Raw genomic sequence first — 19404 nt, forward strand, 5'->3', positions numbered from 1 at the left:
GCTACAGATGTACTTAGCTTCCCATAGATTCTAAGTGGTGGGATCATAGAAGCAAAGTTCAAACATCTATAAAGTTTTATTTAGCATTTTAAATAATAAAACTATGCTCCAAATACTACAAAATGGGTAGATATCTTCTGTTGTTTCTGCCAGAGATTGTGAATTCTATAAAATGTGCACATAACAATTTGTCACACAAATACAATGAAGTATATTAGCTTCACCCACCATGGCTTAGCACTCCTTAGGAACTGTTATGTTTTTTGCTTTTTAACTTCCCACATTTACCAAGATGCAGTTATTTGAATTGGGGGATTCAGTCCTACAGTTTCAGCACCTGTAGGGTCATGCAGCCCCTGCATTGGACATTGGACATAGGACAGGTCTCCTTGGACTGCCCCTCTGAGGTCAGATGCCCCAAACCCTAACTCCTGGTTACACGGCCTATTCTCCAGCCTCTGACTTTGCCCTTTCCAGGGTGCTGTATGAACAGAGTCATGCAGTGGGTCACCTTTGGAGACCAGTATCTACCATCCATGGTGCCCTGAGATGCCCCCATGTACTGTACACAGGGTCACTCTTTCTTATGCTGGCCAAGGCCCCTGTCTGTTTATCCACCCACTGCTGAAGGCCCGTTGGGTCAATGTGCTGATTCTGAATAAAGCTGCTATTCATATTTGTGCATAGTATTTAGGTAAATAAAAGCTTAAATATCTTTAGAGTAAATACCCCAGGATGGAATTGCTGGGTCATGTGGCAAGGTTAATGGTAAAGAAGCTGCCAGACCCTTTTCCAGCTTGGCGGAAACAGTTTGCACTGCTAACAGTAGTAAATACCAGTTCCTGCCACGCTGCATCCTTGCCAGGACTTGGCATCGTCCATCTTTCAGAGTGCTGTAGTTCACTGTGGTGTTGCCTTGCATTCCCTAATGGTTGGTGCTAGTGAGCATCTTTTCATCTCTTATTTACCATCCAGATATCTTCTTTGGTAAAGTGTGTGCTAAAATATTTTGCCCATTTTTTACTTTCTCACTGTTTATTTTTTAAATTATTATTTGAAGTTGAGATCTTACTGTTGAGTTTTGAGAATGTATCATACAGTATGAACACTAGTTTTGTAATATATTCTCAGTTTGTAGTTAGCCTTTCTGTTCTTTAGAGTTTCCTTTATAGAGTAAATCTTTTTCAATTTGGATAATGTACAGCTTGTTCTTTTTTTTTTTTGGTCATGCTTTGATGCCATGTCTAAGAAGTACCTAACTTATGGTCAAAAAGATTTTCTTCTAAAAACCTCATAGTTTTATAAAATTCACATATATATCTATGATTCATCTCTACTGACTGTTGTATATATGGTGTGAGGTTAGGGGTTCTTGTTTGCATACCAAGGTGCAATCCCTCCAACATCATTTATCAAAGACTACCCTTTCTCCATGGATTGCCCTGCTGCATCTGCCTTTCCCCAAATTGTATTTTTTTTTTTTTTTTTTTTTTGTGGTGCTGGGGATTGAACCCAGGGCCTTGTACTTGCAAGGCAAGCACTCTACCAACTGAGCTATCTCCCCAGCCCTGTGGATCCTTTCTTGATTCCCCTGCTCTGTCCTATTGCTGTGTGTCCAGCCCTTCACCACCACCACATGACCTTGATTTCTGTAGTTTTAAAATTTATCTTAGAATTGAATGGCATGCATCCTCCAGCTTAGTTTTGTGTTGACAGAATTGTTTTGACTAGTCTAGATTCTCTGTCTTTTATGATAGATTTTAGAGATTGTCCACATCTACAAAATATCCTGCAAATCAAAACTAAATTGAGAGTTCATCTCACTCCAATCAGAATGACAATTACACATCAATGTCTAGAGCAGCACACTTCACAATAGCCAAGTTATGGGACCAGCCCAGGTGCCCTTCAACAGACAAATGGATAGCAAAAAATGTGGTATATAGACACAATAGAGTTTTACTCAGCCATAAAGAAGAATGAAATTATGGTATTGGCCATAAACGGAGAACATCATGCTAAGTGAAACAAACCAGACCCAGAAAATCAAAGTTTGAATATTCTCTCTCCTATGTGGAAACTATAAAGAAAAAATGAGGGGGGAATCAATCCCATGAAAACAGAGGAGAGATCAGTAGGGTAGAGAAAGGGAATTGAGGGGAATGGAGAAGGATGGGAAAGGGGGAAATGGTAGAATGAAATTGACCAAAACTATTTTATGTACATATGTGAATATCCCACAGTGAATTCCACCTTTATATATATCTATGAAGCACTAATATAAAAAATACAAATAAATATAAGAATAGAGGAAATGGAATGGGGGAGGGAAAGGGGAAGTACTGGGGACTGAATTGGAGCATTCCAATGCTTGTATAATTCCATGCTTGTATAATTGCCAAAATTAACCCTAGTATTATGTATAACTACATTACTAATTTTTTAAATTGGTGTTATTTTATCCTCAAAAATTGGTTAGAATTCACCAGTATACAATGTTGGTGTGGAGTTTCCATTTTGGGAATGTTTTAAATGATTGATTCATTCTAGTAGATACAGAACAGCTTCTTCCTGAGTGAGATTTGGAGGTTCAGGGCTTTCAAGGGATTTGTCTATTTCACCCCAGTTCTTGCATTTTAGTATACAGAACTACTCATGGTATTTATCAGTATTTTCACATCTCTGGGGTCTGTGGAGACCCAGCTCTCTCAGTCACCTCTTCTTGTTTTTTTGGTCAGTTTAACTGGAAGCTTGTTGTTTTATTCATGTCTCCAAAGAATCAAGTTTAAGTCTCATTGTCTTTCTGTTTTTAATTTCATTGACATCTGCACTCATATTTATTATTTCCTTTCTTTCTTTTTACTTTAGGTTTATTTTGCCCTTTTAGAAAGTAGAAGCTTAGATTGTCGACTTGACACTTTTCTTCTTTTATAATGTAAGTATTTAATGCTACAGATTTCTCTGTGAACACTATTTTATCTGTATCCCTCGTGTATTTATTTATTGAGTCAGGGTCTCATTACGCTGCCTGGACTGGCCTTAAAACCCTGGGCTCCAGGCATCCTCCTGTGGCTGACTGGAGTAGCTGGGGCTGCAGGTGCGTGACACTGCACCTGGTTAGTATCCCACATACACGGACTGTATTTTCTTTCTCATGTTTTTCCCATCACAATGTTTTCTAACTTCCTATAAGACTTACTCGTTGGTCCATGGATTACTTAGAAGTTGTTTAATTTTCAGGTATTTGGAGATTTCCCAATTGTCTTCTCTTGATTTTCAGTGTAGTTCCACAATGATTAGAGAACATACATCACATGATATCCATTTTAACTTTGTTAAGGTTTATTTTATGGCCCAGGATATGGTTTCTCTTGGTGGATATATATCCTTGAAACGTATGTGTCTTCTGCTATTTTGAGGTGAGTTTCTCTTAAATATCAATCAGATCCAATTTTCTATGTCCCTGATGATTTCCTGTTTCTTGTTCTACCAATTTCTAAGAAAAGAATGTTGACGTCTAATAATAATTGTGGGTTTCCATCTTCCTACTCAGTTCTATCCGTTTCGCTTCATGTATTTGAAGTTCTGTTATTCAGCACAAGCACAAGTTATGTCTGTTACACCTCTTCAGTGGGCTGACCTCTGGTGGGCTGACCTCTGGTGGGCTGACCTCTGGTGGGCTGACCTTTGGTGGGCTGACCGCTGGTGGGCTGACCTCTGGTGAACTGCACCACACTGTGGCTCTCTTCATCCCGGTCCTTTTCTTCTCTGGGGCCTTTATCTTCTGATACTAGCATTCCTGCTCCCTCTGGATCCGTGTTTATGTGGTGAAACTTTCCCATCATTTCACTTTAACTTGCCTACTTTATTATATTTAAAAGTAGTTTCTTGTAGATAGCATAGTGTTGGGTCTTGTTCTTTTATCTATTGTTACAATTTCTGTCTTCCAATTTTTGGGACAATTTTTTTTTTAAAGAAACAGCCACTTTATCATATCTCAAAATTCCATGGATCATCAGATGGGTTTCGTTCTGTGTGGTGCTGAGTGGGGTCTCTGTTTGTGGCAGGGCTTCTCTAGAATATCCCCCCATGACATCACTCACATGTCCGTAGATCATTTTTACTTAATGTAATTATTGCATTTAGAGGTTTATGTCTACCATTTTATGACTTACTTTCTATTTTCTATGAGTTTCATTCTTCTGTTTCCCCTCTCCTTCTTTTCTGTTATTTACATGTTTTTTGGTATTCTATTGAGTCTGCCTATTATGTTTTTTTTTAAACTGTATCTTGTGGTTTCTATGGTTGCTGCTCTAGGGATCACAATATTCCATACTTAACTTTTCACCATCTACTTAGAATCAGCATTTTACCAATTTGCATGGGGCGTAGATGCGATGCGGGGTGTTGTCCTTGATATGATGCTGTAATTATCGTATGTACCACATTTACTGTATTAGTTTGTCAGAACTGCTATAACAAAGTACCACAGACCATGATGCTTTAAAAAGAAATTCAAAAATTCAGGAAAGTATGGTCTCACAGTTCTGGAGGCTGGGAGTGAAATGGTGCTAGCAGGCCTGCCGTTGGGCTCTGCGGGAAGGACCTGCCCGGGTCGCTCCTTCTACACGTCTTCTCCCTGTGCTTCTTCACATCATCTGCCCTTCATATACGTTTCTCTGGCCACATTTTTCCATCACAAGGAAACCAACTAGTTGTACTGAGGCCCACCCTAATGATTTCATTTTAACTTGGTTACCTCTGTAAAGATCCCATCTTCAAATAAAGTCACACTCTGAGGTACGAAGGGTTAGTTCTCCAACAAAAGAATTTTGAGGGGACAGAATTCAACCCATCAGCAACTTCCCCTGACAGGTATAATTCTTGCTTTCAAATGCTGTACTATTTTCAAGACCTTAAAAGAAGAGAGTGACCTGACAACATGTCTAGCTATATACCCTTTCTAGTGTTCCTTCCTCGTTTCTGAAGTTCTGTGCTTCCTTTTGATATCACCTCTCTTTCATCCAAAGAACTGCTTCTAAGATTTCTTCTAAAGCAGGTCTGCTGCCAATGAACTATCAGATTTTCTTTTATCTGAGAATATCGTTATTTTACTGACATTCCAGAAGGATATCTTCACTGGATATAGACTGAGTTGACAGGGTTTGTTTTGTTATGTTTTTGGAACACACTTTTAAAAAATGTTATTCTACTACTTTCTGGTCTTCGTGGTATCTGACTAGACCTTCATTCGGTTATTTGGATTGTTTCCTATTAACAATTCATTCTGTTTTTCTGGATGATTTGACATCTTCTTCTTTATCTTTAGTTTCCAGCTGTCTATTTTGAGGTACTGAGATGCTGATTTCTGAGTTTATCTTGCTTGGAGTTTTCAGTGCATCTGGAGTTAAAGCTTACGTCATTTATCAAATCTGGGGCGGTTCCAGCCATTATTTCTTCCCTTGATACACAGCAGCACAATTCTTCCTTCTTTTCTTGGACTCCCAGGACATGAATACCTTTTGGTGTTGTTTCACAGGTCTCTGAAGCTCTGTTGTTTATTTCAATGTTTTTCCTCTTGGCTGCTCATAAATCCAACAACTACTATTGATCTAAATTCCTTTGTCAATTCCATTATGCATTTGAACTTATCCAGATTTCTTTTTCTAGTAAAGAAAGGTTTGACAGGGGCACTCATTCACAGTCCTTTCTTTTTTGAGAGCATCTAAGTTGCCCAGGCTGGCCTCGAACTTGTGATTTTTTCTGCCTCAGCCTCCCAAGTAGCCTGGATTATAGGCATGTCTGACCATGTACAGCCTTTTGTGTACTTTTTAATTCTAAAAATCCCATTTGGTTCTTCTATTTATTCTTCCTATACTTCAGCTCTTTAAATTTGCATTCATTTCTAGAGCCCTGACCATTCTCTAGTGAATCATGGTTAAAATAGCTTATTAATTTTTTTTTTTTTCTTCTGGTCCAGCATCTGTGTTGGTTTAGGTTTGACATTTGTTGTCTTTTCCCTTATTTGTCATTGAACATTTCCTTTTTTTTTATGTTGAGTAATTTTGATTGTATCCTGGACATTTTTAATATTACATTATTGAAATCTGGTTCTTGTTTGTGTCCTGTAGAGAAGGTTCTAGTTCTCGTTTTAGCAATCGACTAGGTTAGTTTCATGACATCAATTCACACCACCCTCTGGGCTGTGGTTTCGATGTCCATTCAGCTTTCAAAGCTTTTGGAGCCCTTTTCAGATCTGTTCCACAGCATGCCACCTAGTGACCAGTGTGGGCCTGAGCTGCAGTCCACTCTGAACTTCAGATTGGAAAGCCTTCCACATCTTCATCGCCTGTTGAAAATCCAGGGCTTCAGGTCCCCTGATGGATCTCCTGAGTACTTTCTGAAAACCACACCTGCTTCTGAGAGGTCAGAGAAAGAAAAACAGCACGGTCCTCTCTCCACCTCTTGGAACCAAAATCACCTTGAACTGAGAGAAGGGCTCCCTTCCCTTGGAGTTCCGGGTACCTGCACGGTCACGGTGGGTATTGCTGCAGTGCTGCTGGACTGAGTGCCTGGGGACCTGATGGGAGAAGATGGAAGAAACAAACCCCAAACCCAGAAGACACCCCTCCCTGCAGCTCCCTGGCAGGGGTGGTGCCAGTGTCAGGCTGTCTGTACAGGCAGGGCGACACCCGGCTCTGAAGTGGGAGAATGACTGCTGGTTCACGGGCACTTCAGTTCTCGCTTCCGGCCAGGATCCGCCTGCTACCACCTGGTTTTCGGAGTCCCGGGGGGGCTGCTCCGCATGCTCCGTCCAGCGTGTGTGGTGGCCCTCAGTGACGGAGGGCAGGCGGCCCGGCTGTTGGCCTCTGCAGAGACGAGTCTGCGTTTGCCCCGCTGGGTTGAGGGCGGAGGGATGGCGATCCCGGAGGACTCCACCCAGGGTCTCTGCCTTTCCTGGTGACCCTCTCTCTGCCAAACTACAACGCTCAGTGTCACCTCACCATCTCACTGGCTTTCAGGAAAGTTGCTTTCAAGCCTTCGTTCTGAACTATTAGGTAAAGAATCGAGAGAGGGAAAGAAGAGAGGCAGGAGGGAGAAAATGTGTTTCCTGAGGACCTTCCACAGGCCAGCCGAGGTGTCCCACGTTAATTATCTGTCATTCTTTCAAAATCATGCTAAAATCATGCTTATGCCCACGGAAAACGGGATCAGACTAGTGCGGGCCCTGGTCCCACTGTCAGTGAGCAGGCGAACGTGACCAAGTGGCATGCCGAACAGCCCCGACTGGGCTCTGATGGCGATGTCCAGCTGTTCCCCTCGCAGACTCTGGGCTCTGCTGGCGATGTCCAGCTGTTCCCCTCGCAGACTGTGAGCTGGGAACTCTGCTAAGGACTTCCAGGCGTGGCAAAACCACAGATGCCATCTCTCTGCTTGGGTCCCTGTGCTTGGTGCTGTGGCAGCTGCGGGTGGCATTAGGGTCTCCCTGCACCCTTTCTGTCGCGTTTAGGACAGGGTCAATGTTCCGCTGGTAGGCACTGTAGCGGTCAACGTTTTGAAGTCATTCTGTGCCGACTGGTTAGAACTGCCTCCTGGGCCGCCCCAGCCACATGGCCTCCCCAAGGGCCTCCTGCTTCCCCAGATTCCCACAACTCAAGGACTGACGTTTGGGAAACACCCCAGGCTCCCATCACCTCTTCCTGATAGCGATCTGACTGGCGCCCATGCCCACTGGTGGGTCACGGGGCTGGGCCCTCTGCCTAGGCCAAGTCCTTGCACCATAGCTGCGGCATCTCTTCCAGGAGCAGGGAAAGTGTATTTTTGTTAACTGACTGCCATTTCGCTCCACACGGAGGTGAGTGCACACTTAACTGCAGAGGACTCCTGGTTTCCTTAGGAAACTGGAGACCTTAGCTAATGTCCACAGCCAGAACCTTCTAGCATATCGGGCAAATACAACGTGCTGAGCCTGCGTCCGCCGCCAGAAGCAAGCATCCCTCCCTGCTTTCCTGTGTCCCTCGGTGGCTCCCTCTGCGAGTCCCAGGGTGCCGACTCCACCTCAAATCCCTCATAGCTGATGTGCATGAGCACAGACTCTCCTGTGCAACACAAGACTCTGAAGTTTCATCTCTTCTTTATGGCTGTTTCTTGGGGGAAATTGCTTTTGACATATTTTTGAAATTGTACAGGTTTCAATGGGAACGCATTCCTTAAACTTGCAGCTAGGCTTATCCAGCAATTCCAAAAGATTTTTTTAATTATAAGTTCCATACTTCGTCATAGGAGTCTACCTAGGGAAAAGAGTATACCTGAATTTTTTTTTCCCAAAGAGAAATTATGACAACCGATCTAGTGACTTAGAAATGCAATAATATTCCAAGGGACTGGATCTGGGTCACAGAGGATACAAATAAGGATACCTATTTAGGAACCTAGTTAGGGGTTAGGTCCCTAACCCCTCACGGAGAGCTGCCAGGGCCTTGCTTATAGCATTTATACCCTAACTTGATAAAAGACACTGAGCCACAGTTGACTCCCAACTAATTAGGTGGCTACAAACAGCAAATCCAAAAGGAGAAAGGGGGCGTGCGTGGATTTGTCACGGCAGTAAAGAGTGATGACTGGCAGCCCCTCAGCAAGACCCCGAGGAGGACACTCAATGTCTCTCTGCCTGGAGCTGATCATGCTGGGGCTCACACCTCCTGGACGGTGTCCTGCTACAGCAGCTTTGGTGGCCCTTGGGGACAGCAGACTGTTACAGCAGATCCTAAAACCCTGAAGTGATGATACTGCAAAGCCAAAGAAAAGATACGGTGTGTTCTAAGGCTCTTTCCGAGATGTTTCCACCAAAATCAAAAATTTTCATGACTAGAGAAACGAACGACAGCTATCCAGGAAACTCTGCCACCCAGCATGGCTATTATCCAGAATGTCGAAGTTCCTGGAAGTACTATGGAGCCAAGATAGTGCTTTATTGTTGGCCTCTGATATGAGAGAATGGAAGTGAAGTGTTCTCAACACAGGAACGATGACAGTGTGAGGTAGTTGGTGCCCATCAGCTGGACACGGTCATTCTGCAGTGTATATAAACAGCCGGGCCACCATGGGAACATATAACTTCCTCTGACCATTTAAAAATAGTTCAAAATTGTAACGAGATTTTGGGCACTCTTTTTTTCTAATACCAAGTCTTTGGAATTCAATATACATTTAAATATATCTCAGTTCAGATACTAAATTTTTATCAGAAATACTGTCTTCAGAGTCCATAAAATTTATAATCAAAAAAAGTAGTCACATGCTTGCATCTGTTACAAACTTGAATTTTTATAAAATTATTTTTATTGTAAACAAATGGGATACATGTTGTTTCTGTTTGTACATGGAGTAACAGCACACCATTTGCCTAATCATACATTTACATACGATAATGATGTTTGATTCATTGTGTTATTTTTTCCTCCCCCCCACCCCTCTTTTCCCTCTATACAGTCCCTCCTTCCTCCATTCTTGCCCCCCTCCCATCCCCCAATTGTGTCATCATCCACTTATCAGTGAGATCATTTGTCTTTTGGATTTTTGACATTGGCTTATCTCACTTAGCATGATATTCTCCAATTTCATCCATTTGCCTGCAAATGCCATAATTATATCATTCTTTATGACTGAGTAATAGTCCATTGTATATATATACCACAGTTTCTTTATCCATTCATCAATTGAAGGACATCTAGGTTGGTTCCACAATCTGACTATTGTGAATTGAGCAGCTATGAACATTGATGTGGCTGTATCTCTGTAGTATGCTGATTTTAAGTCATTTGGGTATAGGCCAAGGAGTGGGATAGCTGGGTCAAATGGTGGTTCCATTCCAAGTTTTCTAAGGAATCTCCACACTGCTTTCCAGAGTGGCTGCACTAATTTGCAGCCCCACCAGCAATGTATGAGTGTTCCTTTTTCCCCACATCCTCTCCAACACCTATCGTTGCTTGTATTCTTGATAATCGCCATTCTAATTGGGGTGAGATGGAATCTTAGTGTAGTTTTGATTTGCATTTCTCTTATTACTAAAGATGGTGAACATTTTTTCATATGTTCGTTGATTGCTTGTAGATCTTCTGTGAAGTGTCTGTTCATATCCTTAGCCCATTTGTTGATTGGGTTATTTGTATTCTTGGTGTAGAGTTTTGTGAGTTCTTTATATATTCTGGAAATTAGTGCTCTATCTGAAGTATGAGTGGCAAAGATTTTCTCCCACTCTGTAGGCTCTCTCTTCGCATTACTGATAGTTTCCTTTGCTGAGAGAAAACTATTTAGTTTGAATCTATCCCAGTTATTGATTCTTGCTTTTATTTCTTGTGCTATGGGAGTCCTGTTAAGGAAGTCTGATCCTAAGCCAACGGGTTGAAGATTTGGACCTACTTTTGCTTCTATAAGATGCAGGGTCTCTGGACTGATTTCAAGGTTCTTGATCCATTGTGAGTTGAGTTTTGTGCAGGGTAAGAGATAGGGGTTTAGTTTCATTCTGTTGCATATGGATTTCCAGTTTTCCCAGCACCATTTGTTGAACAGGCTATCTTTTCTCCATTGCATATTTTTGGCATCTTTTTCTAGTATGAGAAAATTGTACTTATTTGGGTATGTGTCCATGTCCTCTATTCTGTACCATTGATCTACCTGTCTATTTTGTTGCCAATACCATGCCTTTTTTGTTACTATTGCTTTGTAGTATAGTCGAAGTTCTGGTATTGCAATACCCCCTGTTTCATTCTTCCTGCTAAGGATTGCTTTAGCTATTCTGGGTTTCTTATTCTTCCAGATGAATTTAATGATTGCTTGCTCTATTTCTGTAAGATACAGCATTGGGATTTTAATCGGAATTGCATTGAATTTGTATAGCACTTTTGGTAGTATGGCCATTTTGACAATATTAATTCTGCCTATCCAGGAACATAGGAGATCTTTCCATCTTCTAAGGTCTTCCTCAATTTCTTTCTTCAATGTTTTGTAGTTTTCATTGTAGAGATCTTTTACCTCTTTGTTTAGATTGATGCCCAAGTATTTTATTTTTTTTTTAAGTCTATTGCAAATGGAGTTGTTTTCCTCATTTCCCTTTCAGATGTTTCATCGCTTGCATATAAAAATGCTTCAGATTTATGCGTGTTAATTTTAGAGCCTGCTATTTGCTGAATTCATTGATGAGGTCTAGAAGTTTTCTGGAGGAGGCTTTTGGATCCTCTAAATATAGAATCATGTCATCAGCAAATAGTGACAGCTTCAGTTCCCCTTTTCCTATTCATATCCCTTTAATTTCTTTGGTCTGCCTAATTGCTCTGGCTAGAGTTTTGAGGACAATGTTGAATAGAAGTGGTGAAAGAGGACATCCCTGTCTTGTTCCCATTTTTAAAGAGAATGGTTTTAGTTTTTCTCCATTAAGAATGATGTTGGCCATGGGCTTAGCATAAATAGCCTTTACAATGTTCAGGTATGTTCCTACTATCCCTATTTTTTCTAGTGTTTTCAGCATGAAGGGGTGTTGTATTTTGTCGAACACTTTTTCTGCGTCAATTGAAATAACCATATGATTCTTATCCTTAAGTCTATTGACATGATGGATTACGTTTATTGATTTACGGATGTTAAACCATCCTTGCATTCCCGGGATGAACCACACTTGATCGTGGTGCATGATTTTCTTAATATGCTTTTGGATATGGTTTGCCAATATTTTGTTAAGGATCTTTGCATCTATATTCATCAAGGATATTGGTCTAAAATTTTCTTTCCTTGATGTGTCTTTTCCTGGTTTGGGTATGAGGGTGATATTAGCTTCATAGAATGAGTTTGGTAGGTACCCTCCTTTTCTATTTCCTGGAATACTTTGAGAAGTATTAGAATGAGTTCTTCTTTGAAGGTCTTGTAGAACTTGGCTGAGAATCCCTCTCGTCCTGGGCTTTTCTTAGATGGTAGGTTTTTAATGGCTTCTTCTATTTCATTGCTTGTTATTGATCTGTTTAAATTGTGTATGTCCTCCTGATTCAGTTTGGGAGGAGCATACGACTCTAGAAATTTGTCAATGTCTTCGGTAGTTTCTATTTTGTTGGAATACAGATTTTTCAAAGTAGCTTCTCATCATGCTATGTATCTCAGTGGTGTCTGTTGTGATATTTCCTTTTTCATCATGAATTTTAGTAATTTGAGTTTTCTCTCTCCTTCTCTTTGTTAGTGTGGCTAAGGGTTTGTCTATTTTGTTTACTTTCTCAAAGAACCAACTTTTTGTTTTGTCAATTTTTGAATTGTTTCTTTGGTTTCAATTTCATTGATTTCAGCTCTGATTTTAATTATTTCCTATCTTCTACTACTTTTGCTGTTATTCTGTTCTTCTTTTTGTAGGGCTTTGAGCTGTAATGTTAGGTCATTTAGTCGTTGACTTTTCATTCTTTTCTGGAATGTGCTCCATGCAATGAATTTTCCTCTTAGTACCGCTTTCATAGTGTCCCAGAGATTTTATATGTTGTATTGTTGTTCTCATTGACCTCTACAAATTTTTTTTATCTCCTCCCTGATGTTTTCTGTTATCCACGTTTCCTTACATAGCATATTATTTAGTCTCCAGGTGTTGGAATAATTTGTTTTTTATTTTGTCATTGATTTCTACTCTCAGTCCATTATGATCTGATAGAACATAGGCAGTATCTCTGTTTTTTTGGCATTTCCTAAGGGCTGCTTTGTGGCATAACATGTGGTCTATTTTCAAGAAGGTTCCATGTGCTGCTGAGAAGAAAGTGAATCCACTCATTGATGGATGAAATATTCTGTATATGTCTATTAAGTCTAGGTTATTGATTGTGTTATTGAGTTCTATGGTTTCTTTGGTTGGTTTTTGTTTGGAAGATCTATCTAGTGGTGACAGCGGTCCGTTAAAGTCACCCACAATTATTGTGTTGTGGTCTATGTGATTCCTGAAATTGAGAAGGATTTGTTTGATGTACAGGGATGTACCATTGTTTGGGGCATAAATATTTACTATCATTATGTCTTCCTGATTTATGGTTCCCTTAAGCAGTATATAATGTCCTTCTTTATCCCTTCTGACTAACTTTGGCTTGAAGTCCACTTTATCTGATATAAGGATGGAAACCCCCGCTTTTTTACTGAGTCCATGTGCATGGTAGGTTTTTTCCCATCCTTTCACCTTTAGTCTGTAGATGTCTCTTTCTATGAGATGAATCTCTTGCAGGCAGCATATTGTTGGTTGGGTCTTTCTTTTTAATCCATTCTGCCAGTCTATGTCTTTTGATTGATGAATTTAGGCCATTGACGTTCAGGGTTATTATTGTGATATGATTTGTATTCCCAGTCATTTGGCTTATTTTTGGTTTTTAAGTTGGCTTGGTTTCTCCTTTGAGTGGTTTTTCTCTAAGGTAGTTCCTCCCTTTGCTGACCTACATTGATGTTTTTCATTTCCTCCTCATGGAATATTTTGTTGAAAACATTCTGTAGCGCAGGTTGTGCCTGTTAATGGGATAAGAAAAGAATATACAGAAGTTCTACATAATAGAAAGGGTGAGAGTGTAATCAAAAGAAATTGGATGTTAGCATGGAAAAAAGGGAGAAAGAGACTCTGAGGGAACAGGTAAACCAAAGGAAAAGAGAGGAAGAAAAGTAAAGAAATAAAAACAAATTTTTCAATAAGGAGAAAAAAGAAAATCTACAGTATAACAGTCATATAGTAATGAAACCTCCCAGTGTTCAGTAACCTGATGCATGAGAGGTACCTGACATCTTCATGTCTCCAGCAGGCGTCTCAGGATGGGATTTGCCCACCTAAAGATCGGAGCTACGGCTTCCAGGATTATCCAAGATGGCCGCTCTGGCTTCAAAATGTGTTGGCAAATGGGGAGCTGCAGCTCAGGGTGTGAATGTGGTCAGCTGGAGGTCCTGGAGGCAGGGTGCGGTTGGTCAGGCAGGGGTCCTGGAGGTCAGGTGTGTTTGGTGTGGTTGTGGGATCCTGGAGGCCGGGTGCAATCAGTCGGTCTGGGGTCCCAGTGATAGGGCACAGTCAGTTGGTCCGGGGGTCCTGGCAGCAGGGAGCAGTCAGTCGATGTAAGGGTCCCAGAGGCAGGGAGTGATCGGTCGGGCTGAGGGTTCCTGGAGATGGGTCTCAGTCAGTCTGGCCAGGGGTCCTCTGGGGCCTGGCTGTTGTCTCAAAATGGCGGCAGCCACGTGTTACCAAACCTGCAGGTACTGTGACAGAGAACTTCCAGGCAACAGCAGGCAGCTGGTGCTCCACCAGCGGTCGGTGATCAGTTTGCTGACTGTTGTCAGACAATCAGGGAGGTGAACCTTGTGCGTTGGGTGATAGATAGGGTAAGGCAGGCGATGGACAGGCGAGAAGCAGGCAAATGGCCAATAATGATCTTAAATTTTTCTAATAACAGAATTAAGTATCAAAAATTCTTCTTCATGTAATAATCAAATCTAGGTGGACAAAACTGACTTGTTTCTTTAGAAGAATTAATTTGATTTTGAAGAAAAAGCATATCTAGCTTCAAAACTGTGTCTATCTGCGGGACATGCTGCCCACACCCATAATCCTGGCAACTTGGGGAGCTGAGGCAGGAGGAATATAAGTTTGAGGCTGTCTCAGTAACTTCATGAGACACTGTCTCAAAATTTAAAAAAGCCAGGGATGCAGATCAGTGGTAGAGTATCTCTGGGCTCAATCCTCAGTGCAAAAACAGACAAACAAACAACAAAGAACTATGTCTATCCAAGTCTAGTAAGTCCACAAACTTTTGTAGCAACTTGTTAATATTAATATGGACTTCAAAGGAACATTACATAAATTGTTAAGCAACTCTAAATTATCAACACAAACAACATTGTTCAAATTCTACTTGCAATTCTTCAGTGAACTGTAATGCTGTCGAATTAAAATAAAACTGCACATTTATTTTAGAAAAAATATGGAAAGCCATAATTATTGATTTGTGTCATGGTAAGTTTCCATTTTAATACAAAACTCATTATGGGTTGAATTGCTTTCCTTCCAAACAGATATGTTGGCGTACTAACCCCGAGTCCTTCAGAGCTGACCCTTCTGTAGAGGTAGACCCTGCACAGAGGTGGTTAAGGTAAGATGAGGCTGTGATGGTGGACCTTGGTCCTGCACAACCAGGACCCTTATAGCACTGAGACACACAGAGCAAGGCCACCTGCAGACAGCGTCACAGAAGCCTGGAGCAGCTCCACCTAGCAATGGCAGAGGCCCAGCCACCCCTGGACTTCAGACGACTCAGCTCTATACCTGTGGAACAACTCGTTTTGGTGTCCTAGGCTACCCTACAGTACGTGGGGAGCTCTAAACAGCAGCCCTAGGCAACTAGCACAGAACATACAGGGCCAAGCCACAGGGGCCTCTCCTTTCACTACAGCCCAAATCAAGCCTTTCTGTAAGTGTTGCAATTCTGTCAAGAAAACACAACTGCACTGCCTGATTTTGTCCTTGATTCCTGAATATTTGCCAAGCATTTCTTTAGCTTCAGGAATCCTGAATTGAATCAGTAGTATAGGTCTTGCCCGACTTAACCATCGTGCTCTGGCAAAATGCATGAGATTGTCAAATTCCATCTTTCCATAAATTGGTGATGTTGGTAGCATTTGAAGAATTGATATTGCCTCAAGAAAAATCACATCACATTCCCAGAATATGAGGACATGACCTCATGAACCGATTCTATTCTGAGATCAGTGGGCACAGAGAAACCTCTGGAGCCAGCAGACCAGGAAGTGCTTCATGACGCCATGCCTCCAACAGGGTGACTGGGGCACACCCCTGCCTCTGTTCAGACTCCTGATCTGCAGAACGCACAATGCCACCTGCTTTGCAGTGCCCTTAGGAGGCTAATTCAATGGCTTGGCTGACAGCCCCTGCTCACCTCCCAGCATGCACTTGGTAAATGCCTTCCTCTCCCTGGGGGACCTCGGGATTCCCCATCTGAGTTCACTCTGGTGTCTTCTAAGCCGTGTTCTCTGTCCCCCGCAGCTGTTTAACAGGTTCAGGGCTCCTACCCCTCTCTCCCCCTCCCTCGGCATTCCCAGCAGCCACTCATTCCAGCACTCGTGAACTTGTGTGTAAAACTGTATGAAGTGTCCAGCCTTACTTGTCTGATGGGTGGGATTCCACAAAATACCCAGCAAAGGGACAATAGATTCGGGGTTGCAGGTCCTTCACCAGCTGAGCCTTGTAGTTCAGCAGCTTCTTCCTCTCTGTTTTAATGAACTGGGCTTTCCACTCCTCTGCAATGACAGTATTTGGGTTAGAGTCTCCTCTGTTCAGAAATCACAGAAAAGCAGATGTAGGCTGGAGCTGTTCAGAAGAAGCACTGACAAGCAAGGCAGACACGGAGTGAAGCTCTGAGGCTCTGGGCTCTCTCCTGGCTTGGGTACTTTTTGGACCCTTGCCAAATACACAGGTCAGCATGTACAGTCACACTTTGCGTGCGAGCACATTTTAAAGACACTATAAATCTAACTTTTGCTAACACACAAATGATCATCACCCCAATTGTCATGACTTTATAGTGCACAGCAATTAAGAGCATAAATGTGGAATCAGGCTTAGGATCAAGGTCCTGCCCCACCAGGGACAGGTTGTGCAACATTGGGTTAAACTACTAACTCGTCAATGTGTGCTTCCTCCTCTGTGAGTGGAACCCTGATGTACTTCACAAGGTTGTCATTCACCAATTCATTCTCTCCACCAATATTTACTGCACACCTACTATGGACCAGAAGTGGTTCTAGGCACCAGGAAGACAGTAGTGAACAAGACCAGGCAGGTGCCTGCTCTCAGGGAGCATCTGCTCTAGTGGGAGAAGCAAAAAGGAAAAGTCTTTGCAAAGAGTGAGTGCTAGGAAGAAATTAAAACTGGGCTCTAGGACAGAGGAAGTCTGGGGCAGGTGGGTGGGAAGGAGGGTCACCTTCAGGCTGGGTGGTCAGGGAACTGATGGCAGCTGAGACTTGGATGTGGTTTGTGGGCAGGAGGACCCTGGCAGGGGAAAGAGTGAATGCAAAGCCCGGCAGGAGGGTGCTGGAGAGCTGAGTCTGAGGACAGAGGCAGGCCAGGGCAGCTGGCAGAGGGCAGGCCTCGAAGATGGCGGAGAATCAGGCAGGACCCCAGTGTGCAGGGCAAAGGGCCAGGGAGCCATTACTACGGTCATTGCCATGAAGTTTGACAAAGATAAGGGTGTAAGAGAAAAGAGCAGCTACCCGTAACCAGGGAGAAGCACTGTGAGCATTTCTGTCTCTTCGGGTCCCTTTAGAGGCTGATGCCTGCGCACACTGACCCACCAAAGGCTGTGCCGGCTGACCCTGAGCGAGCACCTGACCTCCCCAGAAGGCTCCCCCATCTTCCCCAATCACACGCTCCTGCAGGCAGGGAAGGCTGACCTCCTGAAGAAAGCAGGCGCGAGGCAGAGGCTACTGCATTCTGCAAGGAGGGCATTTTCTGCAGCCTTGTTAGACAGGGACCCTTACTAAACATTGTGATCTGTCAATCAGAAGCCCTGAGTGCTCACATGCTGGTGTCCAGGACACTTAAATGAAGGAATATGCACTGTCCGTAGAGGCCCCTGAGCAGAAGGGCTTCTGTATGGGACCCCATACTTTAAAGGGCCCCCTCTGTCTGTGCCCCTTCCTGCTGAACTTCACACAGGAGCAACAGGACGTGCCATCCTGAGCTGCCCACAACCTGCTCCGCTTTGCATTCCAAGGGCATTGGCGCCTGGGTCTCCATCCCCCACGGCCCCATCAGGTCTACTCCAGAACCCCGCTCAGCCTTCCCCATCGCTCCTCCTGCTGTGCTTCCCAGTCTTGGTGTTTCCTTCATGTACCAGCATCGGGCTCGGAGCAGGAAATGTCAGTTTGTAATATATGTGGTTTGCAAGTCTAGTTTCCCTGGAAGGCGTAAGCGTCTGGCAGGGAGAAACTACATCTGCATTATTTCTGCATTTATTCTCACATCATGGAGCAAAGGGCTATGCCTGACGTTTGGTATCAAGTTGTTATAAAGTATTACCAGTGAATTTCCCACCGCTGAAGGTCATTGGGAAGCCTGATGCTCCTCCAGCAAAATCACTCATCATTAGAGCAGTGTTCACGGGCAGCCTTCCTCCATTGGGTCTGGTGCAGTCCACTGTGTTGAGTATCTTGTGACCTGCGGAGAGACAACACACGATCAGGTGAGATCTCAAGCAGCACAGCTTGAGTTCCCATGCCAGCAAAGTCTTCTAGGTACCCTCTACAATCCAACTTATTTTACTATAGAACTGGTTATGTTCAAGGAAAAAAAAAAAGAGGAAGATTGCAAAATAGAAAGTCTTCAGTAGCATATTCTGAATTTTCAAGTGAATGAATGCATCCCATTTGACTGGGTAGATTTTGGTGTCTCGTGAAAACAATTAGATTCATTCCACTCTGGGTCACAGACAGGTTGCTCTTCTCAACCACTCTCTCCAGAGGCGGAGCCAGAAGGATGCAAAGAAGAAAGAATGACCAGATCAACCTGAACCCGCCTATCTTTTGCAAATTCTATGCAAAGTTCATACTTAAGTGATTATCAGGGCAGGAAGGTCATGTTCTCATAAGAAAGTCCAAAGTATATGACTGGATTTCCTAATGAAATTTCAAGATGAAAGTAACTAAAGAGATTTATTCATGAAAGATAGTTTTGAAGAATAATTATAGAATGTAAGATTACTGTAAGAATTACTATAAAATATAAAATATTGATTGCCCAGTAGAAAAAATCTTCATCCCTGCCATATGCACATTGCATTATTGGTAATTTGTTCTCTGGAAAGAATTTATGAACCACTGAACATTTTTCTAAGACAAAGATATACCATATCCTCTGATAATCAAGATACAGAAAAAGAAGGAGAACACAGGACGAATCTACAGGCAACTACTACCATCTTTCCTACCCAGAGTATTTTCACTTTTCAATGCTGCTGAGGATAAGAAAGTACCTTTGTACTCCACAATAATGCAAGTGTCCATCTCAGGATGAACGCCATCCATCAAGATCATGAATCGAAGATTTTTGTCTACCTGGAATTTAACAATAAAACCAACAACTGTGTATATCAGTTTGGGCTTTAATTCAATATTTGAGAAGACTGTCACTTCTGGAAAGACTGGTCAATCAGACCGTAAATTTATTTTTAAAAGCCCCTTATTTGGAATGGGATTCCTTAGCCTGTCTTATAGGGTTGTGCTGTTGTCAATGGAGAGAAATCACCTTTCACCCAGGACGGGTACCTCCAGTATTTGAAGCTTACATGAAGGTTGTATTTAGCCAGCCCAGGTCCACAACATCGCCTCATTTAAAGTCAACCT

At 42.5% G+C, this 19404-nt stretch overlaps 1 protein-coding gene across 2 annotated transcripts in view; it reads right to left on the reverse strand.

The window, feature by feature from the left end:
• The window catches only part of LOC306665895 (cytidine monophosphate-N-acetylneuraminic acid hydroxylase), a 66355-nt gene that overhangs the window by 15805 nt on the left and 31146 nt on the right, over positions 1–19404 (reverse strand). For both annotated transcript variants that reach the window (XM_079147561.1, XM_079147560.1), the window contains exons 7-9: positions 19035–19116; positions 18083–18220; positions 16167–16302 (exon numbers count right to left, since the gene is read on the reverse strand). In XM_079147561.1, the coding sequence (XP_079003687.1) occupies positions 16167–16302; positions 18083–18220; positions 19035–19116 (356 nt within the window). The remainder of the gene's footprint in view (positions 1–16166; positions 16303–18082; positions 18221–19034; positions 19117–19404) is intronic.

This window comes from Sciurus vulgaris (genome assembly GCF_902686455.1).
Source record: "Sciurus vulgaris genome assembly, chromosome: 7".
NCBI lineage: Eukaryota > Metazoa > Chordata > Mammalia > Rodentia > Sciuridae > Sciurus > Sciurus vulgaris.